This window comes from Notolepis coatsorum (genome assembly GCF_963971535.1).
Source record: "Notolepis coatsorum genome assembly, chromosome: 3".
Taxonomy (NCBI): Eukaryota; Metazoa; Chordata; class Actinopteri; order Aulopiformes; family Paralepididae; genus Notolepis; species Notolepis coatsorum.
This window is the reverse complement of record NC_140167.1, coordinates 18,644,834-18,667,948: the sequence shown is the minus strand read 5'-3', so window position 1 is coordinate 18,667,948 and position 23,115 is coordinate 18,644,834. Positions and strand designations below refer to the sequence as shown.

Sequence of the window (23,115 nt, the reverse complement as noted above, 5' to 3'; positions counted from 1 at the left end):
CGATTTTTAACCCTGGTGGTTCTTAGGGGTGCCATGTTGTTGAGTATTGTTGTGAATTTGGTTTTGAATCCAAGCCATGTTTCTTCAACCTGTGTACCACTGAGTTCATCTGACCAGTCCAAGCTCCCCAGTTCTAGGTTAAAGGCCTCATCTCCAACAACAATAGTAACAAATAGTAACAAATGTCTTAACCCAGTTGTACAGTAAATTACCAAGTATGGCTTTGTCAGTATTCCAGTGTACAGTGCCCCCCCCCCCCTACCACAACCCCCCCCCCCCCTCCAATGTACAGCCCCCACCCACCAACCCCACCCCACCCACCCAACCTCCTCCAATGTACAGTTTCTACGTCAAATGTATATACACTCTTTTTCTGGACACTTTTTGTATCACAAACAGTACTGTATTTGCAAATCTGATATGTCATAAATGTATAGATGTAGCAGTACTGTCTATCTGTATGTCATGTATGTCATATGATGAATTGAAAATGGGGGACCCTGATGTAAACAAGACGAAAGTCTTTCTTTGGTCTGCATCCCCTTAACAATTGTATGTATTGAGCTGTACTGTACTGTACCCATTCTGCAATCTGTTAATAAACTTTTCAATCAATCAATCAATCAATCAATCAATCAATCAATCAATCAATCAATCAATCAATCAATCAATCAATCAATCAATCAATCAATCAATCAATCCAACTAAAAGCGGAACTCTGTTAAGCATTCAATTGGGGATATTTTAACACGTTACACAAAGTTCCGTTTCCAGCAAATTCCATACTCGGCTACTTTAGGAAGCAACACACCGTTATTTCGCCAGTAACTCCAATAGGGTAAATCTGCAGAGCCGCAGAGCCCAATGTCTGGGCGGGGTTTCGGGGCCTGTACTGGGCGGTGCACTACTGCGCATGCGGATAAGGGGGGGGGGGGGGGGCTCTCTCTTTCGCTACGTGTTACTGGTGCGACATTAGCGTGATATACAGATATAAGAATCTAATCTACTCATCTAAGAGCTAGAAGTAGAAACTCATATTTGCTTATATGCTCCACACGCATGCGCACTATGAAGCCCCGCCCAACATCGCATGCGCAGTAGTGCACCGCACAGTACAGGCCCCAATGCCCCGCCCACACACAGTACAGGCCCAGAAGTACTGTATTTGTAAATCTGGTATGTCATAAATGTATAAATGTAGCAGTCTATCTGTATGTCATGTATGTCATATATGTCCTGATTAATTGAAAATGGGGGACCCTGATGTAAACAAGACAAAAGTCTTTCTCTGGTCTGCATCCCCTTAACAATTGTATGTATTGAGCTGTACTGTATTGTACCCATTCTGCAATCTGTTAATAAATTCGATTGATTGATTGATTATTGAAAACTTTATTAACAAATTGCAGAATGGGTACAGTACAGTACAGCTCAATACATACAATTGTTAAGGGGATGCAGACCAGAGAAAGACCTTCGTCTTGTTTACATCAGGGTACAATCAATCACATTAGCGTGATATATACAGATATAAGAATCTAATCTACTCATCTAAGAGCTAGAAGTAAAAACGCATATTTGCTTGTATATGCTCCACACGCATGCGCACTATGAAGCCCCGCCCAACATCGCATGCGCAGTAGTGCACCGCACAGTACAGGCCCCGAAGCGCCGCCCAGACATTGGGCTCTGCGGCTCTGCAGATTTACCAACGGGAGATCTCTAGAAGCGTGCACTGGAAGTGGAGGACGGAGAGAGACTCGCCGGCAAACCTCTTCTTTAGATTATTATTATTACAAGTCTATAACGTTTACACAATCCCACCACCATCCAAATGGCTAAATGGGGAGAAGGGGACCCTCGCTGGATTGTGGAGGAGAGAGCTGATGCGACTAATGTCAACAACTGGCACTGGTGAGAGATGATTAGAGAGTCTAGAGAAAAGGATTGACTTAACATTAGCTAGCTAACGTTCATGCTAATGCCCATGGACTGAGCCTCACCTGGGTTTGCTGTAAGCTGTAATTGATCAGACATTAACGTGAGCAATTAACAGATAACGTAGCCCATTCAAACGAAAAGACTCGGCTAAACAAACGTTGCGATATTGTGATTGTGGCCGGGATATACTGAATAGCGTTTCAGTTTAAATGGCTATTACCGGTAGATAACGGTAGCTTTCAAGCTAGTTGGTGTGTTGTTTGTTAGCTAGTCTAGCCAACATATCCGGCTAATATACAATGTTAATTAACCAACATTGTTTGGGTGTTACTACCTTGTTGTCAGCATCATTTTGGCCAATTGCCAGTTGTTACTCATGTATTTGCTTGTATTTGTAATACCACTGTCGCTCACTGTACCCTGGTAAAGACAAGTGAGTGAGTTACAGTTATTGTAACTGAATGGTAACTAAGTAACGTTACCTATATTGATGATTGGATAATGGAGGTAAAGGATACGGATTGATGAACACACAGCTAGCTGTTAGCCTCCCAGCTGTTGATGAGGAAACCGCCTACTTGCGTAATAAGTAGGCTAACGCATTGCCACTTATTTATATGCAGAAGAACAGAGCAATGATTCAACGATATTGTTGATATTCAATATTCATTGATGACCCAATCAAACCATACCTGGTCTACAAGATACACTACACGACTAAGGTACCCATGTACATGTCAAAATACTTCCCAAAGGTCAGTGAATACCATGACCACAACACCAGAGGGAGCTCCACAAATCGTGTTCAACCCAGATTCGGCTCAAACAAGGGACCAAACACGTTTCGCAATTATGCCACATCAATGTGGAACGCCCTACCCACATCTGTAAAGGAATGTGAATCACTACCCACTTTTAAAACCACTCTCAAGGAGCACCTACGGGAGACTGCAATTCGAAACTGGCCACTGATGTCCTAACCCAACCCCCTCCAATGTACAGTAAATGTCTTACTCTTAACCCAATAATACACAAGACCCTCTTCTTGGAACCAAGTAAGGTTTTCGTTGATAATCCAATGTACCATTCTGCAATCCGTTAATACAATTTTCAATCAAATCAATACCAGGGCAGTTTCACAAACATGCTAATTTGATTCAGCTCCAAGCTTAAGTTTAATTGTTTTTCACTTAATATTCTTTTGAGCTGCCAACTTTCTTTGCAGAAACTAACGCCAACATTATGGGAAATATGCTTCTTCAGAGTCAGACAAGAAGATAGTATTGTATACCAATATCCTCTCTGCGTTCAGTAGAAAGCTATCCGGCTGCAAGCTAGCATTAATTTGTGCTAATACTAGGCTATCTTGCAGCCGGATAGCTTTACTGAACGCACAGAGAGGAACTTGGTATCTATCTTCTTGTCTGACTCTGGAGACCACGGTAAGCTAATTTCCCATAATGTTTGAATGTTCTTTTAAAGAAACAGCTGCTCAACATCAATCCTAAAATTAATATGTATTTATTAATATTTCATTTGTTTGAAATAAGCTCCCATTGTGTAAATAAGTCTGGACTCTATAGTCACAGGCCCCTGTTGGGCCTACTGCATGACGTTCTCTGCCTTGTCTCCCCCACAATATCCCTTTTTAAAGTGACAGTTCATTCAAATAAATTATTATTGGAGTGAAGGCAGATATCTCCAAAACTAGGCGAAACACACCGAAACAATCTAGATCGATAGCGCTCTGGGTAAGGGGGTTATGTGTTAAAAAATAATTATTCAGGTTGAACTGCCCTTTTTTTTTGCTCAATCGAAGGCGGGTATGGCCACCTTCATTTCACTATATGTCTTATGTATGTAAACTGCTTGAAATCTTGAATCCCTTTAATAATTTCTACCACCCATTCTCCTTTTAAAAATATTTACACAAGAACAATGTTTATTTAACGTTAGAATTGTCTTTGAATAAAGTTCTTACGCAACTGATAGTTATAGGACTTGGGACATTAGTTGGTTTAATCGACAAATCTGTAAAATTGTGTTTCCAACATGTAGGCTAATTATGCAGAAGGAACTCCTTGAATGTAGTTTTCACCTGAGATGTGCTTATAATTTCTCAGGAAATAATTCATTCAACATGAAAAAAAGAGAAGAAAAACAAATAATCGGCTAACAAAGCCTTGGACGTCTCAGACCAATCAGACCGATTAATCTACTAAGAAGGCGGCGGCCATTAAGGCTACCTAGTCCTCCCACTTTGATCTCCACGTCTGTGTGTTTGCAGGACCGAACGAGACGCAACAACCTGGTCTTCTGACAAGCTAAAAGCCCTGCTGCTGGGTCTGAGCGTGGAGAGCGAGGAGGGGACGTGTGAAGTCACCGAGGTCAGCAAGGTGGAGGGAGAGGCGTCCATCAACAACCGTAAAGGAAAGCTCATTTTCTTCTACGAGTGGAGCCTGAAAGCTACCTGGACAGGTAATAATAACTCTAGTGATGGATGGATATCTGACTGTCTTTATGTCTGTCCCTATCTATCTATCTATATATATATATCTTATCTGTGTGCTATTATTAGAATCCTTAAAGGAACATGCCAACTTTTTGGGAAATTAGCTTATTTGCCATCTACCCTGGAGTTAGACGAGCAGATAGTATATACCCTTTTCTGGACAAGTTACAGGTTGAAAAAGCTCTCAGCTCTGAACTCGGCAGAATCTGCACCTGGCTCGCTGATAACAAACTATCATTACACCTGAGTAAAACAGAATCCATTCTCTTTGGATCAAATAACAAACTCAGCAAGGCCAACGGCTTCTCTGTTACAGTGGGTGACAATATTGTCACAAGGAAAGATGAAATTACCTACCTGGGTTCCATCCTAGATGCAAATCTTTCCTGTGACAAAATGGCAACCAATGTAATAAAAAAAAGTCAACCAACTAACAAGATTCTTGTACCGGATCTCCTCTCTGGTAAACAAGAATACCTTGAAGACTCTAACAGGAGCACTCATTCTAGGGTACTACGACTATGCTTGCACCTCATGGTACCAAAGCACCTCAAAGGCCCTAAAAACAAGACTACAAACATCTAGGGCTGACCTTCGATTTTTATTTTGGAATTCGAAGCTTCGGGGCCGAGATTCGATTTAATTCGAAGCTTTGAAAAAAAGAAAAAAAATTATAAATATTTTTTATAATTTTAATTAAATTTTTTTTTATGTTGTGGGACTTGTACAGCACTTTGTTCAACTTTGTCAGTGCTGTAAAGTTTAAACCTTTTTAAATCTTAGACAACCGAAACCCTTTGCTTTCATGAAATATTGTAAGCCGTCATTTGAGGCTTTATAAAAGCAGCACAATGAACACAAATCTGTCAGTGCAGAGTCCAACCTCATCTTAAATAACAAACAGAATTGCTTGTTGTAATTAACAAAGAGAGGCAGAGTTGATTTTGCACAACAACAAAAAAAGATTCATATTTTTTCTTTTCTTTTTTTTTTATAATCAAATTTTATTTTCATATTCGAATCCCATGCCCATCGAACGAAGCTTCAAAGTATTTAAGACAGCCCTACAAACATCACAAAACAAACTGGTCAGACTACTGCTTGACCTTACTCCTAAAACCCACCATACCCCTGCCCACTTTGACAACCTAGGGTGGCTTAGAGTAGACGACAGAGTACAGCAACTTGCAATGGGCCTGGTCTACAAGATACACTACACCACTAAGTAAAGATACCCATGTACATGTCGAAATACTTCCCAAAGGTCAGTGAATTCCACGACCACAACACCAGAGGGAGCTCCACAAATCATGTTCAACCCAGATTCGGCTCAAACAAGGGACTAAACACGTTTCGCAATTATGCCACAACAATGTGGAACGCCCTACCCACAGTCGTAAAATTATTTGAATCCCTACCCTCCTTCAAAATCGCTCTCAAAGAGCACCTACGGGTGGCTGCAATTAGAAACTGGCCCCGGTAAATGTCCAAATCCCCCCCTCACCCACCCACCCAACCCCCTCCAATGTACAGTTTCTTCCCCTTCGAATGTATATATATTTTTTATGATCTCTTTCTCTTAAACAGTACTGTATAGTTGTATGTCTTGTATGTCATAAATGTCTTGATGAAACAGTACTGTATATCTGTGTCATGTATGTCATAAATGTCTTGATGAATTGAAAATGGGGGACCCTGATTTAAACAAGACGAAAGTCTTTTTCTGGTCTGCATCCCCTTAACAATTGTTTGTATTGAGCTGTACTGTATTGTACCCTTTCTGCAATCTGTTAATAAAGTTTTCAATCAATCAACCCAGGCTGCAGTGGTTCGGCAAAAGAAAATTATCTGCTTAGAAAACTAAAATGTCTAAAAAAAAATCTCCACGTGGTAAATACACAGGTCACAACATTGTATTGGGGGTGACTGTTGGGAACTAGGCTACACTGGCACACCTACTTCCAGTGAATGACGCTAACCTGTGCGTTTGCTTATTTTTATCCGCAGGCGAAACAAAATCAGGAATCAAGTTGAAAGGAAGCATTGATGTCCCAAACCTCTCGGATGAGAACGACATGGAGGATCTCGACGTAAGCAGATGACTGCCGCGTGTGGCTTGAGTTATTATTATCCCTGCTGTTGGAACGCTCTTGTCTTGACGCCGGTTGTTTTGATTTTGTCTTCTGGACAGATAAATGTAACGCTGAACAAAGATGAGCCTGAAACGCAGCTCACTGCTCTGATGAGGACGGAGGGAGCCGACAAAATCCGCAAAGCCCTGGGGAGCTACCTGGGCTTATTAAAAACAGGTCAGAGAAAGTATTCTGATGTTTTCTTTTAACAATAATAATAATAAGGGCGGCTAGGTGGCGTAGTGGGCAAGGCACTCGCCACCAATGTGGAAACGCTGGGTTTGCGTGTTCGAATCCAGCTCTCCACATTGTTTTTCAGTTTGGCTGGTCGTCCGTACTAATACAATTGGCAGTATTAGAGGGTGGGAAACTGATGGGTGGGGATCGGGCGTTGTGGACAGCGACTCCTACAGGTCGGTTGGTGCGCCTGCGCAGTAGAATCAGGAAGTGTCGGGGGCAGCGTGAGCCTCCCACGCGTTACTCCTCGCCACTGAGAGATCGAGCTGCGCAGGTGAAAAGATGCGACTGCTGTTACCTCAAGTACCGGAGGGGACTTGTGCTATGTATGACTTAGTCCACATTGCAGCCGGCTTGTGGGAGGCAAGAAACAGCGTTCATGACAGGGGAGGGTTGAATTGGATGATACGAAATTGGGATGGGAGAAAATATAGAAAAATTGGAGAAAAAGTGGATAAAAAAAAAAATAATAATAATAATAAATCATTACATTTATATAACGCTTTTCTAGACACTCAAAGCGCTCCCCACAATGTAGGGTGGTAATTGCCTCCTTCACCAGCACTGGTAACACCCAACCTTGGGCTACGCAGGCGCAATGGCTGCCATACACTGGCACCAGGCACACATCAAGGGGGGGGGGGGACAGTGACTCAGAGGTAGAGCAGTCGTCTGGTAAGCCGGATGTTCCCGGTTCGATTCCCGGGCAGCGTGTCGAAGTGTCCTTGAGCAAGACACTTAACCCCTAATTGCTCCCGATGAGCAGGTTGGCACCTTGCATGGTCGCCTTTGCCATTGGTGTGTGAATGTGTGAGTGAATGGGTAAAATGTGACACTGACATTTCGGTCTCAAAACGGTATCGGCCAATAGCTCCACTTCCTACAAACGGCTGATGGCGTGAAACAGGCAATAGTTCGGCATGAAAAGTAGGTGAAAAGGACACGTTACAGTTAAAAAATACATATTTGGCTGCTTTGGGGGACATTTAGACCTGCACAGGTTGTCCTGTTGGATTGAACTGCAGCCAATTCAAAGACTCAAAGAAAAAACACAATATATAGGTTGGAAATAATCAGAAGTGTGCTATCCCTAACTGCTGCTGTGCTAAGCAAGCCTTTCCAACAGCAAGGAAATACACACCTCACCTATAATACAACATTTATAAAAACACATCATATATATATACTAGGGCTGACCCCTATTAGTCGAATAGTCGACTAATCGGTTGAAAGGAGCCGTAGTCGACTGCCAACCTCTTAGTCGAATACAAAAAAAAGAAAATATTTATAAAAAAAAAAAGATTATTTATATATATATATATATATATATATATATATATATATATATATATATATCATTCTTTCCAAAAGAAAAGATGCCTAGAAGCGTGGCTAACGCTAATGGCACGCATACCCGAGGCCAACTGCCTAAGAAAACAGGCACAGAGGCACTGAAAGAGGATTTCACCCATCTAATGAACACACTAGACTAGACAAATATCAAGATGTATCCATCAGTGGACCAATTCCATGCTTTTGCAGAGGACAAGAAGCCTTCAGTCGACTCCTTCAGACATTAAGCACCCCCACAGCCCAAATGGAATGAAAAAAAATATATATTATACTTTTATTTTATTTGATATATAGTCGACTAATAGTCGACTAACGGCAAATTTCGGCCAATCATAGTCGACTATCCAAATCCTTAGTCGGGGACAGCCCTAATATATACATTATTTGTCCTCAGTTTTAACTGTGAGTGGGTTTGAAACACATGGGGAGGTGGGCGCTGCAGCTGCCGTTCACCTTCGACCAGAGCAGGGCAGACATTTTGTTCCCAGACGGAGCGGCGTGACGAGGAAGCTTGAGCTGTGTCGCGTCGTAGAGAGAGGGTGAAAGAAGTTCTCACAGCGAGATTCGCAGGTGCTTTGTCGTTTCCATGGCGATTCTCGGCTCAGTCCTCTCCCCGCGTAGTTTGCCTGCCCGCATGAAGAACGTTTTCTCCACCACCGCGCTGCTCTCCGCTTCGCCTCCTGAAAGCCACTGGCGTCTGCCGGGAAGAGAAGGGAGGAGGGAGTGGGAACCGGCCGGGGTAGAGGGAGCAGAGTGTTTCAACTAATATGGCCTTCATTTTCCACTGCAGAGTTCACACAGGGCATGATCCTGCCTACAGCCAATGGTGTGTCCAAGTCGCCATGCTCCTCACAGTCCAAAGCCAAGGTGGATAAAACCCAGGTTGGTCATTAAATTACATCCACTAATAATAATAATAATAATAATAATAATAATAATAATAATAATAATAATAATAATAATAATAATAATAATAATAATAATAATAATAATAGACGGGTATATACCACCTCCTTGAATTGCTCTATGCTCTGTCTATAACGGTGCCTTCTGTTGGAGCATTGCCCTCCACTGTGGTTCATTCACTGATGCTCATTATGTAGGCTTCTACACTTGTGTTTTTGTTGTGGTCTTATCTATCTATGTAAATGATCAAGTCCTTTATTGGCTAGTTTTTCCTAGTTTTTTCTTTCTTTCTCTTTTTCTTTTTTGCAAAGTACATCAATAGATATCTGCTGAATGTAATTGTATTGAATAACACTGTAATAGCCCGTGGGATCTGGTTGCTGTTGTGAAGAAAAGACTACTTTTAAGGAATTTGGTAAAACATCCTGGATTTCATTTGATAATTTTTTATTTTCGAAATAGAATAAAAACATCACGATCGCCATATATATATATATATATATATAATTCATACAAGCATCTACCTTGCTTGGGGACCAGATGATGTTTGTTGCTGTGGATACCGTCCTTGGTTTTAGGATCAAATGATGCTTCGAAAATAAAATCATCTTAACCTCTTAAGCCCTAGCCATATTTTCAGAAAATTTGCCTTCCAAGTAAATGGAAGATTGCTCCATTTCTACAAGGTCCATTTGCATGTTATTGGTATCTAGGGACATCTATGGAGCTCAGGGAATGTATTCACAGTGTCAGAAATAGTGTGTCTGTTACTATGCTTTTTCTTCTTCTATCTTTCACTGTGAATAACACCATGCTAACATTGACCAGATGTGAAAAACACTTAGCTCTTTACACTTTACACTGAGCTCATTCAGCACCTTCTTGAGATCAAGTGTACTAAAAATCTAAGCAAATGAATAAAGGGCAGATGATTTACAGGGGTTCTTGTAGATACAGTACTGAATTTTGCCATCCAGACACATGCAATTTGAAATATGAATATAGAATATCAGGCCTATTATGACCTTATTATGGCCAAGTCATACATCTATGGATCATCGGGCCAAATCCTCCTCTTTCCAATGGCAGAGTTAAATCTGGATATTGCAGCAAAGACTGAATGAAATCTACAGTATCTCTCTAATCTTCGATTGGTCGACCACAGTGTCTCTAACCTTCGATTGGTCGACCACAGTGTCTCTCTAATCTTCGATTGGTCGACCACAGTGTCTCTCTAACCTTCGATTGGTCGACCACAGTATCTCTCTAACCTTCGATTGGTCGACCACAGTGTCTCTCTAACCTTCGATTGGTCGACCACAGTGTCTCTCTAACCTTCGATTGGTCGACCACAGTGTCTCTCTAACCTTCGATTGGTCGACCACAGTGTCTCTCTAACCTTCGATTGGTCGACCACAGTGTCTCTCTAACCTTCGATTGGTCGACCACAGTGTCTCTCTAACCTTCGATTGGTCGACCACAGTGTCTCTCTAACCTTCGATTGGTCGACCACAGTGTCTCTCTAACCTTCGATTGGTCGACCACAGTGTCTCTCTAACCTTCCTTTTGTTTTGAAACAGATCTCATCAGGCAGCACAGGCCCTGCAGCCAACACTGGTGTCAAGATCCCCACCTGTAAGTTCAGTATCAGAGACACCTTCCTCACCTCGCCAGCCGAGCTCTTCAGGGTCTTCATCCACCAAGAGGTAAGATTCACCTGAACACCCGAGTATTATAGAGTCGCACTCATACCGGTATTAGGCATCGGGCCAATACCAGTTTGAAATGCTCATGCTCTGTATCGATTAAGGGGAGACACTGCAGGTGAATAGGGTAAGAAAATTAACTAATAGATATCACAACGAAACTTCCCCAGTTGATTACTTATATTAAGACAAGACTTTTTTGTATTACAAGTTTTCTGAAATTGTATGTTTAAATATGCAAATGAGGCATGATCTACTTAAATATGCACTAATTTGCATATAATTCCAGGACAGAAATCTGAACATTGGATAAAGCCATTTTCAAAATTATAGTTTCATTTTGTTGACATATTAGAGCCAAAGGTTATTACAGAGGGGATTTTGGATATCTCTTTTTATCACTCCATAAATCAGAAAATACTCCATTCAGTCAATTTTTATGGTAAAATTCCATATTTCGCCATGTTTTTAGGAATAAAATGTGATATAAATCAGGGTATGAATGCGATATCAACAAACCCTTCTGTAAATACCTTCAGAACATAGATATGAATAGAACTGGAAGGTTTGGTGTATGTGGGTGCTACTGAAGTGGAGATTTCTGGCTCAGAGTATGAGGAAAAACTCTTAAAACGAATTTTTGGGAAAACGCCTTCAAAGTTCTGTATTGTAAAATGCCATACTTTTTTTTTTAAACAGATATTTACAAACACAATACCTAATCAAACCATTAGTAATAGACAACCTAAACACATGCCTGATAACTGAATAATAATAATAATGATGTTATTGAACTGAACAGAACTACACACAGGCTACAAACAGTGTAGTACAGTGTAGTGCCACCTAATAGGCAAAAAATATTTGAATAGATATCACTATGAAACTTTCCCAATTTGTTATGTACATATAAACTAAGAAAAAATATATTGCAAGTTTTCTGAAATGTATGTTTATATATGCAAATGAGGCACTTCCCCATTAAATATGTGCACATTTATGGATGCAATAAGGCAAAATGATGTAAAATAAACAACTACATGTGTGTTATTGACGTTTTATTGTCACTAGTTTCATAGAAGACATGTTTAGGAAGCAAAATATAACAAAATCTCAAAATCAACAAAAAAAGTATATTTGACTATTCACCTGTCTCGCCTTAAAGGGCCACTTCGCCGGCTTTCACCCTTAACCCTTTGTAGTGTGGTAGTGAAAGGGTTAATCATCTGTAGTGTGATAGTGAACGTGTTAATAGTCTGTAGTGTGGTAGCGAAAGGGTTAACCTTCTGTAGTGTGGCAATGAAAGGGTTAACCCTTTGTAGTGTGGTAGTGAAAGGGTTAACCTTATGTAGTGTGGTAGTGAATGGTTAACCTTCTGTAGTGTGGTAGTGAAAGGGTTAACCTTCTGTAGTGTGGTAGTGAAAGGGTTACCTTATGTAGTGTGGTAGGGAAAGGGTTAACCTGTAATGTGGTAGGGAAAGGGTTAACCTTCTGTAGTGTGGTAGTGAAAGGTTAACCTTGTGTAGTTTGGTAGTGAAAGGTTAACCTGTAGTGTGGTAGTGAAAGGTTAACCTGTAGTGTGGTAGTGAAAGGGTTAACCGTCTGTCGTGTGGTAGTGAAAGGGTTAACATTCTGTTGTGGTAGTGAAAGGGTTAACCGTCTGTTGTGTGATAGTGAAAGGGTTAACCTTCTGTCGTGTGGTAGTGAAAGGGTTAACCGTATGTCGTGTGGTAGTGAAAGGGTTAACCTTCTGTCGTGTGGTAGTGAAAGGGTTAATCCTATCGTTCTGCAGTGAGGAGGACATGTGATAATTGGAAATAAAACATAGCAGCGTGTTCTGTGTCTCGAGAGCTCGGCCACATCCATTGGATGATGTCACCTGGAGGAGAGCAGACCTCTAGTGAACTGCGTACTACAGTTATTGTGTTATTTAATCAGTTAAATTAGAAAATAAAATGGGAAGCTACTTGGCATTTGGTTGTATTAAGACTTAAAAAGCACAACTTTAAAAAAACGTATGAAGCTTTTCCTGGATAATCGTTGACAGAATAAAGAACTCTGTATCGACAAGTAAGTACTGAGTACTCAAAACAAAGCATGTGTACTTTGTCAACAAAAGGTGCCATGGGCACTCATCTACTGAGTATACAAAACAGTAGCGACACCTGCTCCTTTCATGACTCAAACAAAGTTTTTTCTTTTTTCTTTTCTTGTTTTTTCTTGTTGTGATACCCAGGAACCTAACATCAGGAATATGTTCCTAATGTTTTATACACAGAGTCTCTTTGCTCATATTATAAGTTGGAACACACAAGCGTACTCTCTTAACAACCATTGGTCATACATAACATGACTCAGAAATCGTCAATCCTGTGTCTTGGTTTCGATAATTGAGATAAAACAAAAAACATTACACCCCTGGTGTGTAGACTAATCAACTATTACAATAATAACAACAACAACTACCACTAGATGTCACTAAACAAAAATTGTTACCATCACATTTGTCAACAAACATTAACCCATTCTCTGCCACCACTTTGATCATCCTAAATCATCCTCTGCCAGCGCTATTTGTCTATGGAGATGTTCACCTTCTTTGCAGGGCTATAACTTTTTAAATTGTATTGCTAAATTGACATTACTATGGCCCATTCAACATCAATTATCTATCGTTCAGGATGTAGGAACGTTTTACTTTTTCATTCACTCATTCATACTAAAATACCGTCTAGAGTATAAATATGTTTTTATCGTTTTCTGCAGTATTTCATAGAACGTGAGATATAGGCATAAATGCATGTATTAGATTATCAAATGCAGTTTGATACCGATCAACGTTATATTAAAGATTTCAACTGTACATGGTCCTAAACGTCATGACTGATCATCTGCCGGTGAACGGAGGGGGGGGGGGGGGTCGTTTATAATTCAATGACCGACGTTAAATGATTTATGTAGTATGGGTGATATATTGATCAGAGCAGTTTGTATCGAAAATGATAAAGAAAAACGCTGAAACTCACCCCAGTCTCCTCGTAGCGTTGGCCGATGAGAGTGGAGCAAACAGATCCCAATTATGGGATGTTGATCTATGCGATCCATTTCCGGTTTGTATATTACTAATACACGTCCAAATCATGTTGATTATTGAGTTATGGCAAAGATCCATATTGACAGTGTCTGTATTGAGCCCCGGGACGATAAGCGAGTGGCCGGACGAAAATAGGGGACAGACCGAGCTCCAATGGCCACTTCCGGTTTGGCAACTCGCCGATCGGCCACCAGGTGGCGGTATTGAAGCGTTGCAGAGTTGTGATGGCTCAGACAGCATCAGCCAAGACTCCGTGGGTGAAATATGAATACCATGACGAAAATATGAAATATTGATCTCAAACACGCCTTACGGCGTGATTGGCAGACAACGCATGGCGGAGAAACCCGCCTTAACACGTGATTGGCGGAGAATGGGTTAAGTCACATCCTGCATCTCACTTTCCATCTTTACGCTGTTTGATTGACCAATCAAATTGGTGAATGGACTGCTTTTATATAGAGCTTTTATCCAAAGCGCTTTACATCTTATGCCTCACATTCACCCATTCACACACCGACGGCGGAGGCGACCATGCAAGGTGCCGTCGAGGTCAAGCGTCGACACACTGCTGGGAGGAGCCGGAATCGAACCGGTTACCAGACGACCGCTCTACCTCCTGAGCCACCGTTGCCCCAATCTAATCTTCTGTTTCTCCTGGTGTGTAGATGGCTCAGGCGTTCACACACGCTCCAGCCACCGTGGACGGGGCGAAGGGTGGAAGGTTTCGCCTGCTGGATGGAAACGTACTGGGTGAATTTACAGAGCTGGTGAGAACCTCAACCACCCAACTAGAGACTGCCTGAGAACATCGTTAATGGCCTGTGCTTCACAACAGTGTTTCTTAACACTATGACGACGGAGCCCCGCGGCGATTTAGGCCTCAGAGGACAGAGGATTGTAAACAAACCGATGTACTTTCTAAGAGCTTTATATATCATTTATAGTATTGCTATCTGTCCATTCTCATTGTCACTTGAGTGCATAAACCGTGCCTTCATAATGGCTTAAAGAAAATAAAAATCCATCGGTTGGTTGTCATTTTATAGCGTCGTGAATATAAGGTATATCACGCTTTTCGTCTAGGCTTTTCTGCAGGAGGCTGCAAAAAAGGCTAAACGTTGGCGCCGTTATATCAAACGCCATTTCTGCTGCATATATACGAATGAAATAAAACAAACTGCGTAGCATCCGGACTATTACAGAGCATCTATGGATGAAATGGGGGCGGCGGGGAACACCGATCAGTATTATTGATTAGCAATAGAGTGTGCGTTCCGGTAGCCAATGTCAGTAGTCTATCACGTTAGGTTATAAAACAATGTCCAATCCAGCTGTAATTTGGGGTAATATTATGCTACCGTCAGGCCATGTGATCGCCGGCAGCATTTCCTCACCAGTCATCGGATTCTGGTAGATCGATATGCACATTGGCTAATCATAAATCCCATTATTCCACGCAAAAAAAAAAGTTCAGCAAGCTGATCAAAGATGGAGGGTCTTCGTTTGGAATCAAGGCTCTATGATCCGCCCACAGGACTGTAAAAGCATTTTTTTTTATCCCCTCAATAATACTGCAGTGGAGTGATGGCGCCCCTAAGCGGATCTGGCCGGTACTGCATGTTTCGAAAATCAAATATGTGGAAAGATCCTGCTAGTGGATCGGGGACCTAATAAGCGTTATAAATATGGAATAAAACAATAACAACTCGTCACGAGTATACTCGTGGCTCTGGACCACAACGCATGGAATCGAAACACGTTTATACTCGTGAACGGACGCCATAGTGTTAAAGGGATATGATGCCTATCTGATTTGTTGTTAACTGGGAGTCCTTTAACTCTTTCACGGCCAGCTATTTTCCTCATCCTGTTCTACGTTCCCGTTTTATAGCATAATGAATATGAGCGTTATATGGGAATGATCGGGGATAATTCCTGCAAAGCTAGTTATAAGGCGCTAAGCTAATAACGTTAAATCGATTGCCGTTTTGTCCCTACACAAGCTGGAGTTAAAAATCGAAATGCATATGATCGGTATCATGTTCCACCATGAATGCATGAAAGGGGATTATTGATTATTACCAATAACGGCATTCGTTATTACAACAACATATGCAGATCAGGGGGATGGCTATGAGAACAAGGCCCGATCAGGCTGAAATTGACGTCAAATCGCTCTTACCTGTGGCCGGTTGGATTCCAAAAAGAATTTCCCAGTTATTTGATCGCCATCTGGTAGATCGATATGTCCATTGGCTGATGCTATATTCCTTTACTGCATACTGAATTCGGCGTCACAAAAAGTATTCCAGGCGATCGGGTGAAGCCCTCGCTTCAGGCTAACAGAAAAGTCTGCCCGGAGCGAAACAAATGTGACACCAAGTCTGAAACAAGGATTACTGCATTCTCGAGACAGCGCCACTACCAGGATCTGGCCGGTACTGCACTTTCCGAGTCTCAATATGCCTTTTCCAGCCAAAATACAGTTCTGTGACAGTGAATAGGATATTAAAATCGAATAAAAGAAAAAACGAGTTAAACACGTATATATACTAGTGCTGTCAGGTGATTAAAAAAATGTATCTAATTAATTACAGGATTTGCATTTTAATTGCATAACCATTTTAGGCCTGATATTTTATATTCTATAATCATATTTCAAATTGCATGTGTCCGGATGGCAGAATTCAGTACTATATCTACAAAACCTTCTGTTTAATCATCTTCCCTTTATTAATTTGCTTAGATTTTTCAGGTCTGGTCAATTTTAGCATGGTGTTTTAGTAAACAAAAAAGAAGAAAAAAAAAGAATTTAATTGATATTCTCATTTGGTTCATTACAATTTACTCAAGCCTAGTAACAGACACAGTATTTCTGCCACTGGGAATACATTCCCTGAGATCCATAGATGTCCCTAGAATCAGATACCAAGAACATGCAAATGAGCCATTTAAAAAGAAAAGTCTGTAAATGTTTATTCTACGTTTTAATGGAATGAATGAGATAAAAAATAAATAAAAAATGTAATTCATTTTGAGTTAATTTTCATTTTTTTCATTTCATTAACGCGATCATTTGCTGTGTAATTAATTAATCGAATTAACGCGATAAACTGATAGCCCTAATATATACGTGATTGGCCGTCTACCGCTGGCTCCCAATCACGTATATATACGTGGATGGCCGGGAATGTGTTAACGGATGGCGAGCAAACACGTATATAAATGTTGTTGGCCCTGAATGAGTTAAAGGAACATGCCAACATTGTGTGAAATGCACTTACCGTCTTCTCCAGAGTCGGACACGAAGATAGATACAAATTTCTTCTCTGTGCGTTCAGTAGAAAACTATCCAGGCTGCAAGCTAGCCTAGCTTAGTGCAAATTAATGCTAGCTTGCAGCTGGTCCGTATCCACTTCCTCATTTGTGCATTTTGGAAACTGAAAATTGTAGGGTCAATGGTGGCATGAAACAGCAATATAGAAGCTTACAACTTATTTACTTTATTTAAAAAAAAAAATAAAAAATTATGAATAAATTCTTTATAGTTTTCTGCCACTTTCTCTAAGTGCTGTTATGGTGAACTGGATGAAGAATAGGTCGGGACTGTTGTATGTTGGTCATCATATAACAGGAGAACAAGCACCTCTATCTTGAGGAGCCTCTGGGCCCTGGACTGAACACTGTCCTCTGTTTCATTCCAATCAGATTCCTGAGCGGAAAATAGTCATGAAGTGGAGGTACAACACCTGGCCGTGTGGTAAGTGTGTATTTACAGCAAAGCAACCATGAGAAAATTACATCATCAATCCTAGGGCGATACTTATGAAGAATAAAAACGTAACGGAGGCTGGTAGTCGACATGGAGAGCTTTGATGATGTAATTTTGACATAGTGAAATTCAGACTCCAGAAACTGGAAATGTCTGCACAGCGTATGCTTTTTTCCAGTCCGTATTCCTAACTCACACGTTTGCTTTTTCCAGTCCGTATTCCTAACGCACACATTTGCCTTTTACAGTCCGTATTCCTAACGCACATGTTTGCTTTTTCCGGTCCGTATTCCTAACGCACACGTTTACTTTTTCCAGTCCGTATTCCTAACGCACACGTTAGCTTTTTCCAGTCCGTTTTCCTAACGCACATGTTTGCTTTTTACAGTCCGTATTCCTAACGCACACATTTGCTTTTTCCAGTCCGTATTCCTAACGCACACGTTTGCTTTTTCCGGTCCGTATTCCTAACGCACACGTTTGCTTTTTCCAGTCCGTATTCCTAACGCACACGTTTGCTTTTTCCAGTCCGTATTCCTAACGCACACGTTTGCTTTTTCCAGTCCGTATTCCTAACGCACACGTTTGCTCTTTCCAGTCCGTATTCCTAACGCACAGCATTTGCTTTTTCCGGTCCGTCTTCCTAGCGCACACGTTTGCTTTTTCCAGTCCGTATTCCTAACACACACGTTTGCTTTTTCCAGTGGTAGTGAAAGGGTTAACCTTCTGTAGTGTGGTTGTGAAAGGGTTAATCCTTTTGTCGTGTGGCAGTTCTGTAATTGTCGCAGTGAAAGGGTTAACCCTTTTGTCGTGTGGCAGTGAAAGGGTTAAAGATGTCTCCTTGTCTTTTCACAGAACACTACGCGACAGTCACTTTGACCTTCTCAGACCGCGGCAGCGAGACCGTGCTGAAGCTGGAGTGTCGGGGCGTGCCGGAGAGCGAGGAGGAGCGGACCAAGCACGGCTGGCAGAGATACTACTTCGAGGCCATCAAACAGACTTTTGGTTTCGGAACACGACTCTACTGAAGATGGTGTATCGTAGTACCTTTTTTTTTTAATTATTATTATTATTATTATTATTATTATTATTATTATTATTATTATTATTATTATTATTATTTTTACATTCTTACATTTTGGTTTCGTTGGCACAAAATTTCAAATTGAAATAGTAAAACTTACAGATAATGAAAGAGATGTATTAAGCGGGAACAAGCGGTCACATGTTTTGTGTAGAAATGTAATTCCGGAACTTATTTCCCCTCAGTATTCCGCCAAAGGAGCACTGACTTGACCGTGCAATTTTGGGATCAGGAAATAAAGAAATCTTATTGAACCACTATAGCAAATCGGCCTCCCAATTCTATACGTATTTAATTATGACCACACGAGAGAGTTAAACATTAAATGTTTAACTTTTATTTTATTTGAGAAAAAGAAAACATTGTGTGTGTGTGTGTATTGCTTTGAGAAAAAAATTGTTATTTTTAACTTTTATTCTTTTTAGTCAAAACGGTAGAGAATATGCATGTCCCTTTTTAAAGCTGAACGGGGGGGAAATTACTACTGGATTTGAACTATACTAGTGGAGTCTGTCACTATAGCTAAGCAGTACTGTATCTTATCAACGATTCTGTTCTCTGTTTGTTTATTTTTTATTTTTTTACCTTATTTCATACACATTACAACCTCATATATGTCTGCTGAATGAAACTGAATGAAACATGAAAAAATGACAACACCTGATTGAATTGGGGCTTTTCAAGTTAACAAATGTTTTATCACTTGGAACGTGTAAATATTTTCAATTTCTTATGCAGGTAGCTAGTGTAGCATTGGAACGAAATAGAAATGTTTTATTTGGCTTCAGTATGTAAATTACCCCCCCCCCCCCCCCCCCCCCCCACCCCAAAAAAGAAAATGTAAATTTCAATGAGGTTTTCAGAATAAAATTCATGTATTTATTCCTCATTTCATCCTTATACATTGTAAAAAGATTCTTGTAATAAACTGATCTGTCACTTGATCGAATGTTTTACTTTGAGCGCGTCCTGCAAATACTTTAGAATCTTTTGCATGAATCTTCTCAATGGCAAAACAAAATGGATATTCTCCTATTTACATACCTGCAATACAGTTAACATAATGTACACCACTTCATTAAAAAAATTCTATGTACAATCACTTGATATTTATTTTATTTAAAAAAATAATATATATATATATATATATATATATATATATATTATAATTTAATATAACAACCATGTGCAGTTTAAAAAATAATACATACGGTCAGGGCAGCTCTTTCCACCCCAGGATCTTTCTGCATAATCGTGTTGCTGCAGTTCTGTGAGGGGCAGAGAGGTGGGGTCATTGTTGCAGAGGATACACATATATATATGCATGTCCCTAGTTGTAGTTACACCTGATAAGAGTCCTTTCTAAACACATGGCATTTTAAAGATCGAAAGTAACGTTGATACTTGCATGTGGGAAGGGCAAGTATTTTCATTGATGGTAATTTTTTAGGCATTTCTAAATTATTTACAGTACAGTGACAGGAAACATGGGGGGGGGGGGGGGGGGTGACATGCAACAAAGGAATGAATGAATGTTGATGAGAGCCTTGATGTAAGTGGTTGTAGCTTTGACATGATCCAATATACTTTTTATACATTTTTATCTCTCTGGATTGTCCACACACACACACTCCCTGGGTAATATATGCGCATGCCGGTTGGAGAGTAGGTGCGGAAAGCTCGGCTGAGAAAGTGCCGATCGACTTGCGATTGGTCTCTCCGTGTTCAGGAGACTCGGTCATATAAAAAGTATATTGGATCATGTCTCCAGCACCCCCACAGCCATAGCTACAACCACTTACTGTTATGGGGGGTGTCGGGAGAACCCAAGAGCAGAACACAAGGCACAGGAGAATGAAGCAGTTTAGGTTATTTAATAAAAACCCAGGGAACGACAAGGGGGCAGGTAGTGAATAACTGGGAGTGAGAGGAGGCAAGTGGGCGGCGTGTGTCCATGCAGTCCCGGGGAGGTGCAGGCTGGTGAGGGCCGTAGGTGGGGGGTGCAGGCCGGAGGGGTGAGGTCCTACACACAGGAGAACAAAGGTCAATACGATGCAGGATACTGAGTACACAGGAAACACTAGGCATAACACAGTAATTGTGTATAAGGTTTCTATAGGTCCAGAGAAGAGTCCTACCATCAAGGGAGGTGAAAACAACACTCGGAGTGGCAGGGGTGCAGGCCTCTTATCTTGGCTCTGTGATGACGTGAGGGTTCTTCTCAGGTGTGTAGGCCGGCCCAGGTAGTTGAGGCGGGAACAGGAAGAGACCCATATAAGGCCGTGGAGACCTGCTGACAGACAGGGGAGAGAAAGGCCCCCCTGGCTGTGGCTGTAACACTTACTCTGCTGTTGTCTCATTAATAATTATCCAAGGTTTAAGATAAATTATATCATTAGGGTTATATAACTAGGGCAGCAGGGCTATAAAAAAAATAGCATACAATATCCTATCTGCCAGACAGCATCTGTACTGTATAACTTTTTGTGAGGAAGGGATAGATGCCATGTTCCGCTCTGTGTTACTTGTAGCCTGGATTCTCGCCACATCTTGTGTATATGGTAGGTATTGAGTCACTTGTTCTAAAAGATAATGTATGTCGGTTATTCAGTAAATGGACAGCTGTTTTGCTTTTTCTCTCCCAGGCAACAGATTGAGGGAGGAATATGAAGAGAATTTCAGACCGGTATCTTCCACATTAATAATAACCCGTAGAACATTACATTTTCAACAGATATTAGTTCATATGAAGAAGGAAATGGTTTGAAACATGCATGTCTATTACAGGAGGCCCCCGAGAGAGAAGGGCTCCAGGGTTTTTTACACCAAGCTTTCCGGTGTCCAGACATGAGTCCTTCTCCCACTGTTCCCACTTCAGGTGAGTCTGAACTCACTATAACTCACAATAATCTATTTCAATCCATTTCAATTGGCAAAAGAAGTATCCTGGTATTTCCATCTTTCTATGGACAGTACGATGGTAGTATGTACTGTATGTTATGGTAGTACCATGGTAAATTATTTATACAATGGTTGATACCATGATACTGTTTCATAAGGGAATAAATGCACAAGGAATTTTTGCTTGGGGTCAAACGCAGGGACATCAACAATGACATAGATACACACATATGCAATGCATTAAGACAATAGGCTAGATATAGACACACTACAACACGTCTGATGTGGAATAATTTCACCAGATATTAGTTAGGGTCTTAGATTAAGGATAGAGTTTACTAACAGAATGACATGTTGCAACAGGGAGATAGCTAGATTACAGCAATGGCCCTATAGCCTAGATCTCTAAAGAATGGTGAGCTAACAAAGTATTTATACAGGAGAGGAGACAAAACAAGTGGAGCATTGACGTACATAATATGAATTATAGATATGATGTACAGATATATCTGGACAATGACAGAAACCTATGAGAAGGCTGTCTGTGTACAAGTTGAAGGTTATGTGTAGAGAGGGGGGTGTGTTTGTGTCTGTTAGAGAGAGAGAGAGAGAGAGAGAGAGGTAGTGTGTTTGTGTCTGTTTTAAAAAGAGAGAGAGAGGGGGGGTGTGTTTGTGTCTGTTAGAGAGAGAGAGAGAGAGAGAGAGGTAGTGTGTTTGTGTCTGTTTTAAAAAGAGAGAGAGAGGGGTAGTGTGTTTGTGTCTGTTAGAGAGAGAGAGAGAGAGAGAGAGAAAGAGAGAGAGAGAGAGAGGTAGTGTGTTTGTGTCTGTTTTAAAAAGAGAGAGAGAGGGGTAGTGTGTGTGTGTCTGTTAGAGAGAGAGAGAGAGAGAGAGAGGTAGTGTGTTTGTGTCTGTTTTAAAAAGAGAGAGAGAGAGGGTGTGTGTGTTTGTGTCTGTTAGAGAGAGAGAGAGAGAGAGAGAGAGAGAGGTAGTGTGTTTGTGTCTGTTAGAGAGAGAGAGAGAGGGAGAGAGAGCGAGAGAGAGGTAGTGTGTTTGTGTCTGTTTTAAAAAGAGAGAGAGAGAGGTAGTGTGTTTGTGTCTGTGTTAGAGAGAGAGAGAGAGAGAGAGAGAGGTAGTGTGTTTGTGTCTGTTCGAGAGAGAGAGAGAGAGAGAGAGAGAGAGAGAGAGGGGTAGTGTGTTTGTGTCTGTTAGAGAGAGAGAGAGAGAGAGAGAGAGAGAGAGAGGGGTAGTGTGTTTGTGTCTGTTCGAGAGAGAGAGAGAGAGAGAGAGAGAGAGAGAGAGAGAGAGAGGGGTAGTGTGTTTGTGTCTGTTAGAGAGAGAGAGAGAGAGAGAGAGAGAGAGGTAGTGTGTTTGTTTCTGTTAGAGAGAGAGAGAGAGAGAGGTAGTGTGTTTGTTTCTGTTAGAGAGAGAGAGAGAGAGAGAGGTAGTGTGTTTGTGTCTGTTAGAAAGAGAGAGA

General features: G+C 41.0%; 1 protein-coding gene across 1 annotated transcript; it reads left to right on the top strand.

Annotated features, from left to right (window-relative positions):
- Positions 1 to 1,741: 1,741 nt before the first annotated feature.
- Positions 1,742 to 19,551, top strand: LOC311224979 (activator of 90 kDa heat shock protein ATPase homolog 1-like). The gene is made up of 9 exons (XM_084310153.1): positions 1,742 to 1,914; positions 4,229 to 4,419; positions 6,461 to 6,543; positions 6,645 to 6,762; positions 8,966 to 9,057; positions 10,662 to 10,787; positions 14,550 to 14,651; positions 17,593 to 17,644; positions 18,512 to 19,551. Exons 1-9 carry the CDS (start codon positions 1,835 to 1,837, stop codon positions 18,682 to 18,684), a joined length of 1,017 nt encoding a protein of 338 aa, XP_084166279.1. The 5' UTR covers positions 1,742 to 1,834; the 3' UTR covers positions 18,685 to 19,551.
- Positions 19,552 to 23,115: the final 3,564 nt, after the last annotated feature.

Bases quoted from the DNA above. Each gene is read 5' to 3' on its own strand.
- LOC311224979 (XM_084310153.1), top strand. From the start codon at position 1,835: ATGGCTAAATGGGGAGAAGGGGACCCTCGCTGGATTGTGGAGGAGAGA. The intron at 6,544-6,644 runs GTAAGCAGATGA...TCTTCTGGACAG, and splicing joins ACGACATGGAGGATCTCGAC to ATAAATGTAACGCTGAACAA. The intron at 17,645-18,511 runs GTAAGTGTGTAT...GTCTTTTCACAG, and splicing joins GTACAACACCTGGCCGTGTG to AACACTACGCGACAGTCACT.